Below are 17,787 nucleotides of genomic sequence, written 5' to 3'. Positions count from 1 at the left end.
TAATAAGTAATTAAAGACTTGGGAATTATGTGTGTTTCCACCACCAGTGCACATTTCTTTTTATTACTCAGTGAAGTATACTTTCTTTTTTCCAACATCTAATTTGATGAGACGCCACTTATTAAAAGTTTCGTGTGTACCCAGCCCTTTACTACTTTTGTCTACTGCCTCACCTGGGATTAAAACAAGCCCCTTTACAAAAACCAGTCCAAACCCATGTGGGGAGCTTTCAGGAACAGCTTCCTCAGAACATGCATGGATCACATGGCTCGCCTTCCTCTGGCTGAACACAGTGAGTTATAGTGCCAAGAAAGGATGCAGTGCGAGGTTTAGTACAAGAAAAGAGAACTGCTGAATTTGAAGTATGCAGAAAGTGTGTGTGTGGTTTATATGGTCAGTGTTTCAACAGGATCGCTCCATCATGTAGTGCCAGCATGCAGCTGGGAGGCTATTTTAACTCTTAACACAGCTGGAGTACTCACAGGCCACCAACCACAGCCACAGCAGCTGTCGCAATGGATTAAACAACCTCACCTTTGGATATATGAGCACTTGTTTATCATCATTTGCACAAAACATAACAGAGGAAATGTGCAATCACACTGTCATAACAAAAGAAAGTAACCTATAATTATAGTGAGGGGGGCAAATGAAGAAACATCTCACTGACGTTCTGGTACAGATATATGTAGCTGCAGAGCAACAGTGGATCCAGTTTCTACAACAAGCAAAGGGGTGTAGGGGGAAATGGCTTTGGCCTTCAACCTTTCTAGAGAAAGCAAGAACAGGTTAGAAAATCCACCAAATAAAGGGATATCCTGGCAAACAAAACAAGCAACAGTCATTGGCTGGCATTTATTCTATATTCAAAACAGCAGGAGTAAAAACGATAATGAGATGCAGAAGATGTAGAAGCTGACCATGAGTCAATTCTTCAGATGATTACACTTCTCAAAGTCAAAAATTAACTTCCATTCTTAATAGACACGAAAGCCTGTATTTGATATGCCTCACAAGGAACCACACGCAGTACCATCAAGAAGTATTTGATCCCTTCCTGATTTCTTATTCATTTACATATTTCTCACACTTTCACGTTTCAGATCATCAAACACATTTTAATATTTTATAACAATAACAAAGTCAAGCAGGCTAAAAGATCTTAAAAAGCAACACATCATGGCCCGAGTTAAAAAAAAACCCTCAAAGTCCTTGACATCTATCAGTCCAGAAGGGCTACAAAGCCATTTCTAAAACGTTGTTTCTCCAGTGAATCATGGTGAGAGCCCTTATGGACAAACGGAGAAAACTTGGAACAGTGCTGAATCTTCCTGGAAGTTACAGCCTACTAGAATTATGCATTGACGACTCATCCACGAGGGCACAAAAGAACAAGGAGGCCTCACTTGCCTCAGTTAAGATCATGATTCATGAATAATGCTTCATGTTACTGATCTCCAAGACTTTTGGAAAAATATTCTGTGAACTGGCGATATATACACTCTAAAGTTTTTTGGAAGGTTTCAGTCATGTTACAATTGTTATAAAACTAACAAAGCATTTTATAACAGGAACTTTATACCAGCAGTTAAATATGATGGTGGTAGTGTGATGGGCTGCTACAAACTTCAATTTGTAATATAATTAATGTCTTGAGGTACGCAAGCTAAAAAGCTCCTAGTTTCAAGAGGATTTAAATTTAAGTATCCACCAGTCAACATAACCAAGGACCATATGTGTTTCAGTAGTGACCTCTTGTGGTGCACTGCTGTGGTGCCTCTTTAAGATGATTTTAAATCTTATTTGGCATAACCTTTATTAAAAGAGCAAATATACTACTTCTTGGTAAGCTCAGTTATGGCATTTATAGAATTTCCTATGTGTATTGCACTTATTTAATATCAGTGTTTCCCCAAACAGAAACATCTTCCATTTGCAATTTCAATGAAAATATAGTATATGGTTTTAGGATGCACAGTAAGCACAATAAACGCCAGATGAGATGGGCCTACCCCTTTGCAGACATTACCTGCAGTCTTTCACTTGGTATAAGATGCTACAATTGATCTTTTTAATCTGCAAATTAATACTTGGAAAAACACAGCTATAAAGCCTCTGTATCTTCATCATTTTGTATATGGTTATCATGAGATGACATTACTTTACCCTCACATTTTAAACTTTGACTTTCCCGAAAAAGGCCATGCATCTTCCAGAAATATGGCAGTCAAGCTGGAAAGGCCATGGCAGATGCTCAAATACCTCTTTGATGGTATTATCAGCGTGAAATTGTGTTGTGTAGTTATCCCAGGCTAATTTTGTGCTAAAGAGCTGTCTGGCCCAGGTCATATGTAACTCCCCGCTGTCAGGCCTTTGTGTCACCCCAGGGTCCCCCTTCTGTTGCTGGTACTTGGCCATCTGGAGACTCCATCCTCTGGCTACAGGATAGGCCAAGGAGATGGATGAGGGGGAGGGAGCAGCAGTGGGGGAGCATTAAGACAATGTAATTTTGTAATATAAAGCTGTGCTAGTTAAAGTATATGACACAAAACCTTTACAAAATGATGGACAGCAAAACTGGGAAAACTTAAATACTGTAGTCAGACTAATACTAATATCAATCATCATAATGCTGAAAGAATGGTTTACACTACAGTGAATGTAATGCATGCTGCACTCATGTTGTATACATCAATGCATTGCACCCAACAACACACATAATCATTTTTCTTGAATTATATAAATTTATGCCACACCGTTTGAGATGAAGAGGACTACTCTTTGATAGCATCGGGTGGCGCTGTTGTAACAGTGCAGCCTCTCCAGGCATACAGGAGGACAGATGGTGGCTCAGGGGTCAGCCAGTCAGTGCTAAATAAAGGAACCCAGCAAGTACATCACGGAATCTGCAGTAAACCACAGTTATCTGCACATTTTTTTAAACAGACTGACATTATACGGAAAATTAGCACCAGGAAACAAGTCTGAGTTTATAATGTAGTTCTAACAGGTGAGGTAACCATTAACAGTCCAAATATAACCTCTATTTTTTAACTATAAAACATTATTTGTTCTTTAGATTGTGTGGTCAGTTTATACTCTTTGCAATCTATTATTATTATTATTAATCACTGTCTATCAAACATCCAACTGAATTTAAATGCCCAGGGCTATTTGGTTGATTGTGGTAGACATAACTGCCAACACAAGCATCACTTTCTTATTGGAGTCTATGAAGTTTGCACTCTTAAATATAAATTCCGTGTACTCTTAAGTTTAAAAAAATGTCTCAAACAAAATGCAATACATTCCTCTTAATCTGCTTCGGCTTTTCAAAGTGTAATTGCTTCTTACGGGCACCAGAAAGCAGCATTACTTTGCTCTGTAAACATGAGTGTCCAAGTTACAAAACTATCACTGTAGCACTGTTATTGCACACTTCGACTTTTGTTGTTTAATTTGAAATTTCCTTGTTCCGAAAATTGAATGTATGAATATGAATACACTTCTCTTACCATGCTAAATTAAAACAATTACCCTTTTGAAAACTTTAACATAAAGGGGTCGAGTTAAGCTGTAGCTATGACTGTTTTTCGGAAACAATTTATTTCAAACATTTCGCGGACACATACACGGTAGAAAAACTAAAAGATAAACATTTGAATTAATTTCCAGATTCTAAGATCTTATGTGTGGCGTCTTCCCGTGAAATTCCTGCATTCTGTTGACTTAAAGCAAGAATTTAGCCACGGCTCGTTTTTTTCGCCCGCCGAGTGTAAACAAGGAAGCAGGAAGGAGTGAATGCTCTCGCTCCACCTCGACACTCTTCGGCGTTAAACTGACTCGCCTGTCGACATTTTCGGCACAGCATCATCAGCGCTGACGTGGAAACTACGTGAGCGAAGGCACGGGCCGTTCACCCATACTGTCATTAGTGACGACTCAGGCTACGTAAAACTTCGGTAAGTCGCTGCAAAGCTGTCACATTTTTGGTCAGCGCCAGTCGGGCAGAGTCGAAGGAAAATGTGCAAATACATCTTTGGTGCGAAACGCTCCATTAAAGCCTAATTTTGTAACCACAGCTGATAAATTGCCGACCATCATGGAGTTAAACAAAATGTTCTCAACTGTCAGCAGTTCCTCTCTGAAGTTTACTGAGCTAAGTCAAGTCAGGCGGAATAGATGTCGGAAGTGGAGTGGACGCGACCTCTTCAAAATAAAAATCCTAAGCCCAACTACGTAAAATATTCTAAAATATCCAATGTGAAGACTTTGTTGTTGTTTTTTATTCCAAATTCGTCATGTGTAACACAATTTATTTTAAAATTGTATTAAAATATGTTGCTCAAAATAAAAGTCCAACATTTGTCAAATTTTCACCCCGTAAGGTCTGCCCTTAAAACGGAAGTCCATTTTGTCCCCTATTTTTTCTTAGTTCAATTGACAAAGCTCTGTTGTAACTGCGTGTAATTTGTTTTACTTGAAACGTTAAAAAGTGTCTTGTTAACAAATACGGGTGCTGCTTTAAGATAAATTCACACATCTCGAAATATGGTAAAACGGGTTCAGGACATTTCTAGGGCAAACGGCTGTGGATTGCTAATTAAATTTTATTGAAATGTTTCAGATTTTCACTAGTAAGAAACTTCAGAGTTTGCCATCAGTAGGAGAGAATAAACAGTTTGAGGCTAGTCTAAAAAGCAGGGCTCTGTGGCTCATCATGAGGGTCCCTGATGTGTATAATATGTAAATATTAATGCTTTCCAGTTATGATGCTGGCTGTTTACATCAGTCCAATTTTTGTTGCAGAGACCCTGTAAAAATAGAATTAGAATCCCTCCATTTGTTTAGTTTTGACACTGCAGCCAGCCTCTAATTTGAAGCAAATCTCTTTTAATTTTCTAAAACCCAGTTGGACACAAATCTTTACAGCCTTTCATTGTCATTATTGCCCAATAACAAAATTGTACTCGAGTTTGTAACAGTCTGTCGTCCAAATTGTGGAAAAAAAAAAAAGAATCCTAAATTCAGTCAGCCAGCTTCACCTGGTGGCTGCCACACTTAATGAGCTTGCTAGTTATATAATGCAAATTTGTCACAAGCTGAAAAACACTCACTCTCAGCACAGATCTTTGGACAAATAATTTTAAATCAGGAGTGTTTTCATTTCATTTATTTCTGTTGGCTCTGTCTTCTCAAATTGTATTTCAGACTCACTGATTGAGGAGCATTCAGTTTACCATCTCATTATTCTGCACTTCATTACAGTGCAGTTAATGTTGTTATTTCTGCCTCTATGCACCCGGCTGTCTGGATCTTTTTTGCGTGTCAGTTAAGCTTGAACGGAATCGTACTGAACAAAGTAATTAAGTGCAGATAGAACACTTATAACACAATATAAAAATATAACACAGGTCTTGTAAGCACAAGACAATTCTTGCCGATATTCGAAGGTTAAATGTCTATCTGTAGCCAATGTTTAATGAATACTGGGGGGGAAATTGGACTGCAAAAACACATTTATTTGTCTTTTACCTGTGTAATGATGTTAGAGAAGAAAACATTAGGATTGCCTTTGTCTGCTTCAGTTGTATCATTATTAATTTGCCCGTCCATCTGTCTGTCTAGGTGAGCGACTATGGATAGCTCCGTATCGTCTCAGCTGGACAGCAGTTTAAATGACTCATTGACAGATGGAGAGGAAAACCAGAGTGAAACCAGCCCTTCTCCTGCAGCTGCTGCTCAGGTGCACACATGCGCGGTTAGGAAGTGTTTGGTGGTTTTAACCGGAAGAGAACAAACAAACTTTAAGAGGTGTTCAGACACTCAAGTCTAACTGTTGCAGGCAAACATTCATCATTTCATGTGTGCCTGCAGGCGTCACTAGCAGAAGAGTCTTCCGGTGTGACTGTTGTTCAGCTGCCTGGTCAGACAGTTCAAATCCAGGGGGTCATCCAGGCCCCGCAGGCCTCTGTTATACAATCACCACAAGTTCAGACTGTCCAGGTGAGGGCACATGCTTGCCTCAGAACTCATTTGAACTCTTTTAATGGATGACTCAGTTTTTCACATCAGAGAATAGCTTTGTCAATACATGCAAAATTTAATTTCAGTTCCAAATTTTAACTGGAGACTAATGAAACATCTGTATGCAGTAAGCAAAGTAGTTAGAGGCTCCTATGGGTCATGCCAGAGTCAGAACCCAAGTCAATCAGGAGACTGAAGTCAACTCTTAGCCAAGTTGCCAGTCTCTCAGGGTGGGTCTCAGGTCTTACATAATTCAAGATATGATCAGGTCAGACGTTTCAGAGCAAGTTTCAAGTCCATTAGGATACAGTAAGTCCAGATTATGCCTCAAGTCACTGAAAACAAGTCCCGACAAATCTTAAGTCAAGTCGAGCCTCCAGTAACACCTCGAGTCATTTGAACATGTTTCAAGATAAGTATCTCTGTCAAAGCACTCCTGATGCAAATGCTCTAGTAAGATGAACATTTAAGCCACAAAGCCTGACAATAACACCTAGAAAAGCAGTAAATACTGTCCTCACTCTGCTCTGTACACTAATTTAGATCGAGATCAATATCTTGGTCAATGAACTTGTAACTGCTGTGTACAAGGCACACTGCAGGGCTTATGGTTTAATGTAGTGCATCTGTTAATAGGATTCAAGCGAGCGGCAGGAACTGAGGTTTAAGCTCATCAGTCTAACCTTCACTCTCAGGAGATGTTGTGTCTCGTTTAGATGACTGCTGTAGAGCTGCAGATGCATCAGTCATGTCATGTGAAAATGCTGGCAAGAAGTTATTAATATTATTGTATTGAGGACCAGTGTCTAGAAGTATAGGGCCTGAGAAAGGAAACAGTGGTTAAAATGGAGAAGCAGACTTTTCTCTACTGTGCAGCTTTGTTTGCAAAGCAGAGGTTACTTTGTCGTCTCATGGAAAGTATTTTTTCAAGGAAATTAGCATGAAAATAGATTATATCTTTGAAATGCACAGTCAGCTGGCATAGATCTACACCACAACGTGGTTTTGTTGACTGGTTTCAAACTACTCTGTACTTCTTATCTGTGAAACTATCAGTAGCAAGTTTGACTTGTTGCTGATTGACTGCTGGTATTAGCTGTACGTTTCCAGTAATAACTGTTATTTAAATAAATCCTGCATCAGTAAGTCTTAACGTAAGACTCTGATTGAGTGCCATTAAACATCTGGAGGATGCAAAACATCCTGTTTAAAGTCAGCACTAACACTGTGTGCGTAACAGCACAGCACAGTTATTTCTTGCTTTAAATTTGCTTCCAGAGCATAAAGCTAACAAGCTTAGTTCCAGCCTCCACTTTATTACAAATTAATGGACACACCTCTGTTTAACCCGGCACCTTTGTCTGGTACAGATATTATCCTAATGTACATTCATTACACAGCAGCGTGAGTCATAAAAGCCCTTTGGCTTATGACACATTACCAGGGTGACTTTGTTATTATTCCCACAGTATGTTTCAGTTGGGAAAACAAACAACTTTTTTTTGCAAATAATTGTGCAGAATATACAGTGCTGTGCAAATGTCTTGACCCTTCATATGTTGTTTCTAAAAAGCCAGACTTTCTTGTAATTTGAAAGTGGCTTGAACCACAGTTCTCCAGTGTTTCTGAAAGTTTTTTCCTTTGGACTTTGACTGCTTTTCACTCATTCATAGTTCAAACCTTGTACCTGACCAATTTCAGGATTTATGATTTTTTTAAATTTGTTTTTGCTTAACACTGATCTATGAATCACTCGAACATAAAACAGGCACCCATCTCAAGGGATAAAGCAGTGCTGTGTCAACACATTACAGACAACTTAGCAGTGAACCAATGTAAATCATATCTTCAGGCACTTTGTTGCAAACAACCTATTGCAAAGGCACATCATTTTATTCCAATTTCTTTAGTTGAATCTGTGAAAAATGTCAACAACAAGAGTTTGATGGACATCGAGATATATATCTCACCAAGGTGATTCCTAAAGAGTTGAGTCCTTGATATCAGCCACAAAGTTGGCATATCTTGGGATTGTGTGGACAGATGGAGGACAAAAAAAGAAGTGGCAGGCCTAAAAAATCTATTCATGTCCTTAGGAAATAGGGAAAAAATTCTGTAAATACTCAATGCATCAGGCCTTCCAGTTGACCCATCTACTGTCAGTTTAAGCCTCATCAGAAATGTCTCAGTGGAAGAATTGGGCCAATCTTAAGGAAGGGAAGTAGAAAGAAATAGCTCAGTTATGCAAGATTGCACAGGAGCTTGGTTGAAAATCAACATGGTGAGTCTTACAGAGTGATGAATCCAAATTTGACATTTTTGGTTAAAATCATAACTAATATGTGCGGAGGAGGTCAAGAGAGAGGGGCAACAGTGAGTGTGTGTCATGGGTTAGGACTCCATGTCAGTCAGTGGTGTTGGGGATCTTGTGAAAATTGCTGGAATTAAGAATGCAGACTAGTACCTCTCTATACACTGCCAATGGAGTAAAACATAGCTGGATGGAAAAAGACACAATGAATCAATATCAGTCATGGATTAGCCTCCCCAGAGCTAAGACCTCAATATTACAGAGGTGGTGTTGGATCATCATGACCAAGAACAGAACAAAAGGCAGCAAATACCTAAAAAAAGAGCTTTGAATGTGCTTTAAGAAGCCTGGAGACTTAAAAAAGTTACAAAAAAGCTTTCGCTAAGAGTTTAAGCTTGTTAGAAATGTAAAAACTCAGTTTTTGCCTTTTATACTGTATTTCCATATATATTTGCACACTTCAATACATAATTTTCCCTGGAAAACTATAAAGAAATCAAGAGTGGCAAGACTTTTGCGCACTACAGTTATTGTCTCTTGTGACATGCAATGCGTTGAAAAGAGTAGGGCTTGAAAAAATGCAGCTCAAATTCCTTCTTTGACGTCATCTTTGTCTCTCACAAACACCTCCCAGTGTTCTACAAAAGACAGTGTGTGGAAAGATACACCCACTCAGTGACAACATTTAGCACAAATGATGTTGCCAAAATAATTTAAAAAAGAAAACAATGTGGATTACTCATCACTATTAATTACTGCCTGCTTTTTGCTCAGATTGCTACTGTAGCAGAACTGGAGGATGACGAGTCAGTAACAGACACACAGAAAAGGCGGGAGCTTCTCTCCAGGCGTCCTTCATATTGGTGAGAGGATATGAAGAGTAAGCTAAATTGTGATATATGTCATAAAAAGTCTGCTAGTGTTAAAAGGTCTTTATGAAAATACTTTATTTTGTTTGGCAGGAAAATTTTGAATGAGCTTTCCTCCAACTCACCGGCAGTTCCTAAAATTGAAGAGGAAAAGACGGAGGATGAAATGCCAGTTTCCAACTCCCCCACAGTGCCAACCTCCATCTACCAGACCAGCTCCGGACAATACAGTCAGTACACACGTGAATGGTCCACTCACTAGAGAGTCATCTTCAGCATTTTCTGCTCTGGAACATACATTTACAGAACTGTGCAAAAGAGTTTTAGCCACACTTCACTATTTATACCGTGCTTCCAAGGAGCCTGTAATTTTTAAAGTGGTCTTGAGTAATAGTTGTCCAGGCATTTTCTTTAGATATTGGCAGCTTTTTCACTTCTTTTCGATCCAGTTCTTGTTCCTGACCATTGCTGTTTCTTTCTTTCTTCATGAATCCAATTAACACTGACCTATGAGCTATGGGGAACACTTCATGAAGTCTGTTAAAAGAAATTAAAAGAAAGCTTGCCTAACAGAGTTCAGGCTGTGCTGAAGAACAAAGGCGGTCATACCAAATATTGATTTTCAAATTTGTTACATTTGTAAAAACTCTGTTTTTGCCTTGTGTACCAAATTCCCATTCATGTTTTAAATGTTTCCCAGAAAATATAAAGAAGTGAGAGTGGCTCAAGATTGTTGCATATAATCAGTTCATTGGGTACATGCAATTACAGGAAATATTTCATTGCTTGAAGAGGAATGAAAGGCAAAGGTATTCCTTTCCTTCCTGTGTACACATTTGGAAGCTTTAAGTGTTCACAGTGGGTTAACTTAATAATTATCTAAGTCGTTTAGAGAAAATGTTCTCCAATAGCTTATAGAGCTTTATGGCTCCTGTTAGGACCATAAAGCTCTGTGAGCTATTGGAGCAGAGAAAATCAAATTTCAAGCATTAGATGTTACTATTTCTTCATTCTAACTTCATGAAATCCCCTACACAGTTGCAATCACCCAAGGGAGAGCCATCCAGTTGTCCAGCCCTGGGGTTCCAGGTCTACAGGGGGTCCAGAACCTGCCAGTAACAAGTAGTCCCACCCCACAGCCTGGAGCCGCTGTCTTACAGTGTGCAGCTCAGCCTGGAGATTCTCCACAGCAGCTCTTTATCCAGGGAGGACAGGTACTCATCCAAGGTAGGGTGCAACTTTGAATTTATATCAGAAACATCCTTTACGAAACAGCAGCATACATGTTGGGGTGTAAATATTGAATGTTTTGGCTTTTTCTAACGGCACCTCAGATTTTTATTTATTTATTTTCTCCACAGATATAAGCCATAAATGATAGCAGAGATCAAAATCTGTGTAAAAAAATAATAATATGGTAATCCCCATCTGACATCGTGGGATTAAGGACTCAATAAATTATGGGATGTTTCTCAGTGAAAACATGCAAGACCCTTTGTGACAGTAATTCGTCCTACAGACAGTAAATTGTATCTCAAAAAACATTTGAGATTCATAACTCTGCAATATTAAAGTTTCATTAGGATTTCCATTACGTTCCACAAATGTGTCCACACCACTTGGATTCATTGTGCAATATATTCATCTTTTACTTTCAGTGATTTCTTAAGCAAGTTTGTAAAAAATTCCTTCAAGTTCATTTCTTACTTTGAACACAGCTGCAGTTCCATCTTCAAAGCACCAAAAAGATGATTATTTGTTCTGAGTAAGTGCTTGAATTCATCAAGATGTGGTGAAGGCTTACTCATCTGCTCTACTCCAAGCCACTCTCTTTCTTCTTTAGTTAAGATATCTCTCTGTCCAGCTGTTGTTGACCATGTTGTGTTGTCAGGTCTAATCTCTTGCTTCATATCGAAAGTAACACATAGCTCAGCAAAGAGCTTATCGCTGTCATCTGGCAGAACTTGGAGCCTCTGGTACCTGTTAAAGGACACGAATAGGTCAGTTTTGGTTTTTTGGACAAAGGGTTAATGACTGCCTGAAGTCTAAAACTATGGACATTACAGGTGATGATTTTCTTCCCTTGAGTTTCTGCTTGTTTGTGGATCTTTCTGCATTGAGTTTTGTATTTAACTGAACAGGATGCTCTGTTGGGTTGAGATCAGGTGACTGACTCGTCCATTGAACAATGTCCCATTTCTTTGCTTGATAAACTCTTGGGTTGGTCTTGCAGTATGGTTTGGATTAGTATCCTTTTGCACCATGAAGTGCTGGCTAGTCCGTTTTGCAGTGTTTGAGTGAATCTAATAAGAGAGTATAGCTCTGCATACTGAAGAATTCCCCCCTGCTACTTCTGTCATCATCAGTAAATACCCTGAACCACCTTGAGTGGGCTCCTGTTTTCATTGGGTTTAAAAAAAAATTCTGTCTTTCTACAACGGTCTTTCTGATGTTGCACTTCAGCCTCAACACCATGCAAACTAAACCCTTTAACCTGAAGATCAAAGTAATGAATAGGAAAAAGAACAGAATCAAGTTGTTTTCTGTGAAGGAGCTGGTTGTGCTCAACGCTTGTTAACCTGAAGTTAACTGGATAAAACTGCTGACTTTTCATTTTAAGCTAGTTAGGACGAGGGAAGTTTTCAATATCTGATCATTTTTTGCTGATATTAAGATGAACACACAAAAGGCGAACTAACCCATTCATTTACTCTCATTGACTTGTTCATAATAGTAAATCTGTGGTTTGAGAACTGACGCTTTAAGAAAATAATTGCATTCAGAACATCCGAAACATGTTAATTAGAAGGTGAAGTTCTAGTTTGATTTACAGTCAATGATAAGATCAAAGTAGCACTCGCCCATGCGCTTGACTTATCAGCAGACGTTCCAAAAGTACAGAAAGTCTGTACTTAAGTAGAAGTGCAGATACTATTGTTAAAAAATACTCCAGTAAAAGATGAAGTAGTGATTCCACTTGTTTACTCAAGTAAAAGTGAAAAAGTACAGGCTCTGAAATTGACTCAAAGTAAGAAAGTAAAAAGTATCTCTTTAAAGGACATTTCTACCAGCTACTTTTATGCAAAGCTAACTGAAACTTGCCATATTGATGTAATAAGAAAATAATATTAGTGGTTTATTTTAGTCTAAAATTTCATTCTTATAAATTCTTATCTTGAATCAGATTAGCAGAAAGTGAGCAGAAAAAATTAAGGAAATAAATGCCTCTGCTTTCTGTTGCCTGCACTGTAGAGGGTGACTTTGACTCTATACAGAAGAACAGTAGATGTGGGATTCAACCTGTTTATCCCACAATAACATATTTCCATGCAACCTTTAAATAACACAGATAGTTCTACCTCATAGACATAATGTTACATGTGACCAACCTTTATCTGATGTAAAAGCATGAGGACTTACATGTAAGCTTTAAATTTGCAGTTCAAATTGCAGGTTCAAATGGGTTTGATGTTTGAAGGCCTGGAGTGACATGAAATAGTACCTCCCCTCTGATGCATTAAAGCAAGAGTAATGAGCCTGTTTTGAAAATGTAAGAAGTAGAAAGAGTAAAAGTAAAAAGTTGTCAGGAAAAAAACTACAATTAAAGTACAGATACCTGAAACAGTATTTGTAATTCGTTACTTCATACTCTGCTTTTCAGGGACTGTTCGTTGTATACTTTCACAGAGTCACATGCACTGACATCGTGTTTCATACCCTATGATCATAACCGATAGTTTTGCAGTGTAATAGCTGATGAATGTCTCATATTAGTGGTCAGGTTTCAGTTCATGTAGGTGCCTTTTCAGTAACTCAGTAACTCTGCCTGACACTGTGTTATTTACCTTATCAGTCCATAAGTCCATATCCAGCTGGCACAAACAGAACCACCTATGTGCTTGGGCTAATTCGTTCCTTCCAGCTGAAGAGCTCTGTATTAACAACAAAGCTGCTCAGCAGCAGGGCTGTGGATGTACTAATAGTTAATCAGGATTGTTTTAACCATGGTGAAAAGTCATAGAAACATTTTTTACGCATGTTGCTATTACTAAGAGGTTCAGAGTTTCCCTTTTTGAATTGATTTCAGAATCAATGGTTAACCAACAATAATCAATGTTACTTGCTGTCTTTATTTTCGTTCCTCTGGTATTCTTTTCTCGATATTACCAGGAGTTAGAGTGCAGGTTTTTGTCTAAAGTGAAAGCCCTGCAAATGTTAGGCTGAGCTGTGATAAATTTAAACCTGTGACAGTGCCAAGAATTGTCAAATAAAAAAAGTAAAATAAAAATAATGCATGATCCTCCTAATTAGTAATACCATAAATTTCACTCACGTCCTTTCCATCCTGGCTGCTGATTTTCCCACCAAAGACCCATCAGGCAACTAAGTGGTTAATATTGTTTTGACAGGTTTGGTTAAATAACTGTTTTGTAGAATTCAGCAGGATAAGTAATGGACGTTTGCTTAAACTTGAAAAAAATGTAAAACCTTCATTATCCATGTTTACTATTTTCTTACTTCCTTAACACTTTCCAAAACACACACACACACACACACACACACACACACACACACACACACACACACACACACACACACACACACAACTTGAATCAGGGAGCTCAACAGTTTGCATGGCAGCCGCTTGGGACACAATATCCTCTTGTTTGTTGAACGTCGCTCTAGTTGCGTCACTGGAGCTAAAAATACACCCCCTCAGCTACCGCCCTCCCCCCATTAGCTCCCCCGCCTTCCCTGCCTCCCTCCCTCCGTTCCTGCCTGGCTCACATTGTGTTTCTGTACTTCAGTTACTCATCTGCAGGAGGGGAGGGTGGGAGGAACTCTAATCCAGGGTGTTTTACTGACTTCAGCGGGCAGTAGTGATGTCATTGTGATGTCAATGCCTGTAATTGTAATCAGGCTGTAAAGTTGGCAAGTGAGCACTCTGATACAGAGAGCTGAGAGGAAAGGAGAAGCGGGAGCAAAGGAGATACAAGTAAAGCAGAAAAGGATAGTGGTAGAGGAGAGTTTTTGTAGTGAGGTGTCTCTCTGCCGTGGTGCTGGATTATTGGAAACCAGAGATGGCTGTAACTGGGGATGAGACTGAGTCAGGTAGAGCTTCTTCACATGTTTAATAATGTGTTCTCTGCAACACTCTGACTCTTTTCTCTGTGCTTTTTCGAGAGATATTTGTGCATGTTTTGATTTGATGTATAGCTCTAATTATACCTGAATGTAAGTCCTCTTAAAAATATGCTTTTGGTATTTGGAGCTTCTAATTGCAAGAGGATCTATTTTATTTAGTAAACTGTGAGAGCAGAAGCTTTTGCATTCAGGGGCATATTTATGAAATTGAAATTACTTTTACTCGACTTTCAATTTCATGCCTTGTGAAAGTAAAGATGAGTCTTTACACAGATCATACTGGTGTCCTTGCAGTTGCAAAACAGGAAAAACACTCATGACAGTTCAGGGTTGAATTCAGATCTAGCAAGTAAACAAGCATTTAGTTAGTATGCTCAGCGTTGCTCCATTCAGACTCTTTCTCGCTGTTGCGAGTAGGTTCTCACACACACACACACACACACACACACACACACACACACACACACACACACACAGTGGTTGTTGGGCAGACAGGCAGGGAGGGGGTAATAAGTAAGGGAGAGGTGGGGAGGGGGTGGTAAGATAGTTGGGGGTTTGACGTCACTCCAGTTTCCTGGAACAGAAGCCAGGCAGGGAAGAGAGAATGCAAACGGGCAAGTGAGACGCACGCACTGACGTCAGCACAGCCGAGTCACTCTGTTATCACAATGAGAGAAAAAGAGACAGACGCTCTGTGTGTCTGTGCGTGTATGTGTGTTCGCACCTGCTGTGTCTCTTTCTGAATGAGTGTGTGTGTGTGTCTGTGTGTGTGTGTGTGTGAACAGCAGGTCAGGGCAGAGCAATGAAACTTCTCAGGAACAAAGTGAAAACGAGAGGGTGAAATGTTACGAGGCAGCAGGCAGAGCAGCACACAGTTGAGTCATGAAAGTGATGACTCAAATCAAACAGCTCATAAACCACATCCACAGAATCGCTTTGTTTTTTTCAGCCTTCTCCAGAATTAGCATCACTTTCTTTTAAGAATTCGAGAGGCTACCAGTTATCAGTAGCATACAGTGGTTTACAAAAACGTCACCTCCCAAATGCAAGTGCTGTTATCTCGTTAGAGCGATACCAGATCTTGTGAGGAAACAAACAAAACTTATGGGTTTATTCTACTGAGAATAAACGCAGTCATATTGTTTGCAGTTTATCATATGTTTCAGTAAATGTTAGTATAATATAAAGGCAATAATGACTCTCTATTCAAAAATCAAACGGTGAGCAGCTTATTTAGATTGGACAGTCTGATAACAACTTTTTTATTCTGCACCGCTTCAGGCTATAAAGTTACATTGCATTACATTAGCAATAGCAGGACTGAAGGTGTTTTAGAGTATTTGGACACAGCAGGCCTCTGACCTTTAGTTCCTATGGTTAAAAGCACTTAACTCTGGTCCTAGAGCATAAATTCACAATTTATGAGGGCAAATTAAGTAAAAACAAAAGCAGATCTTACTAATGTCTGCATAAAAAGAACAGAAATAGACTTTATGGTACTTGCTGTGTTGCTTAGTATCCCTCAGAAGTGGGAACTGCTTGACTTTGTATTTCAGCAGCAAAGTTTTGAAGTTTGTTTGTTTGAGCCAACATCTTTTTATTAGAGCTCCTAATTCCTGCTTTTAATGTAATAAAATAATAAGTACAGCATAATGTTAGGACACACCTCAAGAATTTTTCTTAAAAAAATGCAACATTTTGTATTCTGTGTTAGTCTGATGGTATAAGGATAAATGAAGCAGGTAAAGATTCTTGTACAGATTTAGAGTTTTTATGAGGAAAATATAAAGACAACAAAGATCTACAAAAAGTAAAAGGTTGCAGAATCTTGATCTCCTATTCTTTTGTCTGTATTCGTCTACAGCCGCTACTGGAGACATCCCCGCCTACCAGCTTCGTTCACCAAACTCGGGCCTGGCTCAGAGCATTGTAATGGCTGCGTCTCCAGGCAGCATGCAGAACCCCTCATCACAGCACGCCGAGGAGATCACCCGCAAGAGGGAGGTCCGGCTGATGAAAAACAGGTAGGAGCTGAAGTAGAAGTAAAAGATGGTATTTGAGGTGTAAGATCATTCCATGTCAGTAATGGAAATATGATTGCAAGCAAGCAAGGGAATAAATGTTGGGGACCCCCTAATTCATGCATATTGGAAACTTTGACTGAAGTGTTATTGTGCATGTCTGGAGGTTGCTGTTCACACTTTGTGTCAAAGCGACTATTCACAAAAGGTCAAAGCTAAAGATTTCTGCTTTTGTAGGTGATCGGCAGATTTTTTAAAAATTTGAAAACGAAACACTGCAGCGAATCTCTACGTAAACAGATTCGCGAACTCACGAAACTCAAACTCAAAAGCCTCAGGCATTGTTTTGTTTATGGATTGTGCAGACTTGTCTTGACTCTTATATTATATTTTCATCTGGAGACTCATCCAAATTTTTCCTCCATTTCCTCCTCAGGGAAGCAGCTCGTGAGTGCCGCAGGAAAAAGAAAGAGTATGTCAAATGTCTGGAAAACCGTGTGGCTGTGTTGGAAAACCAAAACAAGACCTTGATTGAAGAGCTAAAAGCACTAAAGGACATTTACTGCCACAAAGCTGAGTAGCAGTGGCTGTTTGTGGTCATGGGCTGAAGACAGTTTACAAACTTCTACAGCAAAATAAGACAAAACAAAAAAACAAAAAAGAAAAAAAAAAGAAAGAAGAAAAGACTCTGGAACAAAAACTACTTTCATCGTCTTTTATTCTCTGCTCACTCAGGCCTGATTTACGCCAAATTTCAGAAGTGTCGTAGGGAAGTCAAATAGCTTGAGCTTGCCAGTTTCGCTCTTGTTCTTATCTTGTGCTCTTTGCATGTGAAGACTCAAGTGTCGTACACATTGTGTTTGCTGTTGCTGTTGCGCACGAGCGAGGCTAACCAATGAGAGCCAGCTGATGAAGAGGAACAGGAAGAGGAAATACAGGTGTTTCCTGAAAATGTTCCGCTCATTTATGGCAATTACGAAAAATCCTTCGAGGGGTCAGCCAGGTCCCGCAACCAGCATGTTTCTCTGAGGTCAGACGAGCTGCTACGCAGATCCATCAGCACTGCGACAAGGCAACTCAAAGTGTGTTTACCTGATTATATGTTATTTATGCTTCTGTTTTTGGTCATTGCATTCCTTCATGCGGTTAAAAAAAGGAAGAGAGAGGATTTTTCTCGCGTTTTTTGTGTGTAGTGTGTTTTTTTCTTTTTTTTTTTTTTTTACAAGATTTTTTTTTTTTTTAAGAAAACACTGGTAAAGTCAATGAAATCAACATAAAAATCCATTTGCGTTGAAATCTATTTCATACCAATATATAGAGAGGCATTATCTGAATCACAGTATAGTTTCAAAGAATCAAATAATGTTCAAAAGAATCTTTATTTTTGCATTACTGAAGTGACGTTACAGTACTT

The 17,787-nt window shown here is 39.1% G+C and overlaps 1 protein-coding gene across 3 annotated transcripts; it reads left to right on the top strand.

Annotated features, from left to right (window-relative positions):
- Positions 1–3,845: 3,845 nt before the first annotated feature.
- Positions 3,846–17,528, top strand: crema (cAMP responsive element modulator a). Of its 3 annotated transcripts, XM_005740746.1 has the most exons (8): positions 3,846–3,962; positions 5,629–5,746; positions 5,878–6,006; positions 9,113–9,201; positions 9,301–9,437; positions 10,246–10,434; positions 16,217–16,376; positions 16,810–17,528. In XM_005740746.1, exons 2-8 carry the CDS (start codon positions 5,639–5,641, stop codon positions 16,952–16,954), a joined length of 957 nt encoding a protein of 318 aa, XP_005740803.1. In that variant the 5' UTR covers positions 3,846–3,962; positions 5,629–5,638; the 3' UTR covers positions 16,955–17,528. The 3 variants fall into 3 exon arrangements, with proteins under 3 accessions (XP_005740803.1, XP_005740804.1, XP_005740805.1); XM_005740747.1 differs by lacking the exon at positions 5,878–6,006; XM_005740748.1 differs by lacking the exons at positions 3,846–3,962; positions 5,629–5,746; positions 5,878–6,006; ... (1 more) ...; positions 9,301–9,437; positions 10,246–10,434 and adding an exon at positions 14,025–14,319.
- The last annotated feature ends 259 nt before the right edge of the window (positions 17,529–17,787 follow it).

Source organism: Pundamilia nyererei, unplaced genomic scaffold, assembly GCF_000239375.1.
Source record: "Pundamilia nyererei isolate P.nyererei 1_Seehausen unplaced genomic scaffold, PunNye1.0 scaffold00103, whole genome shotgun sequence".
NCBI lineage: Eukaryota > Metazoa > Chordata > Actinopteri > Cichliformes > Cichlidae > Pundamilia > Pundamilia nyererei.
Note: the sequence above shows the minus strand (reverse complement) of the source record. Positions and strands in the feature narration are given on the sequence as shown.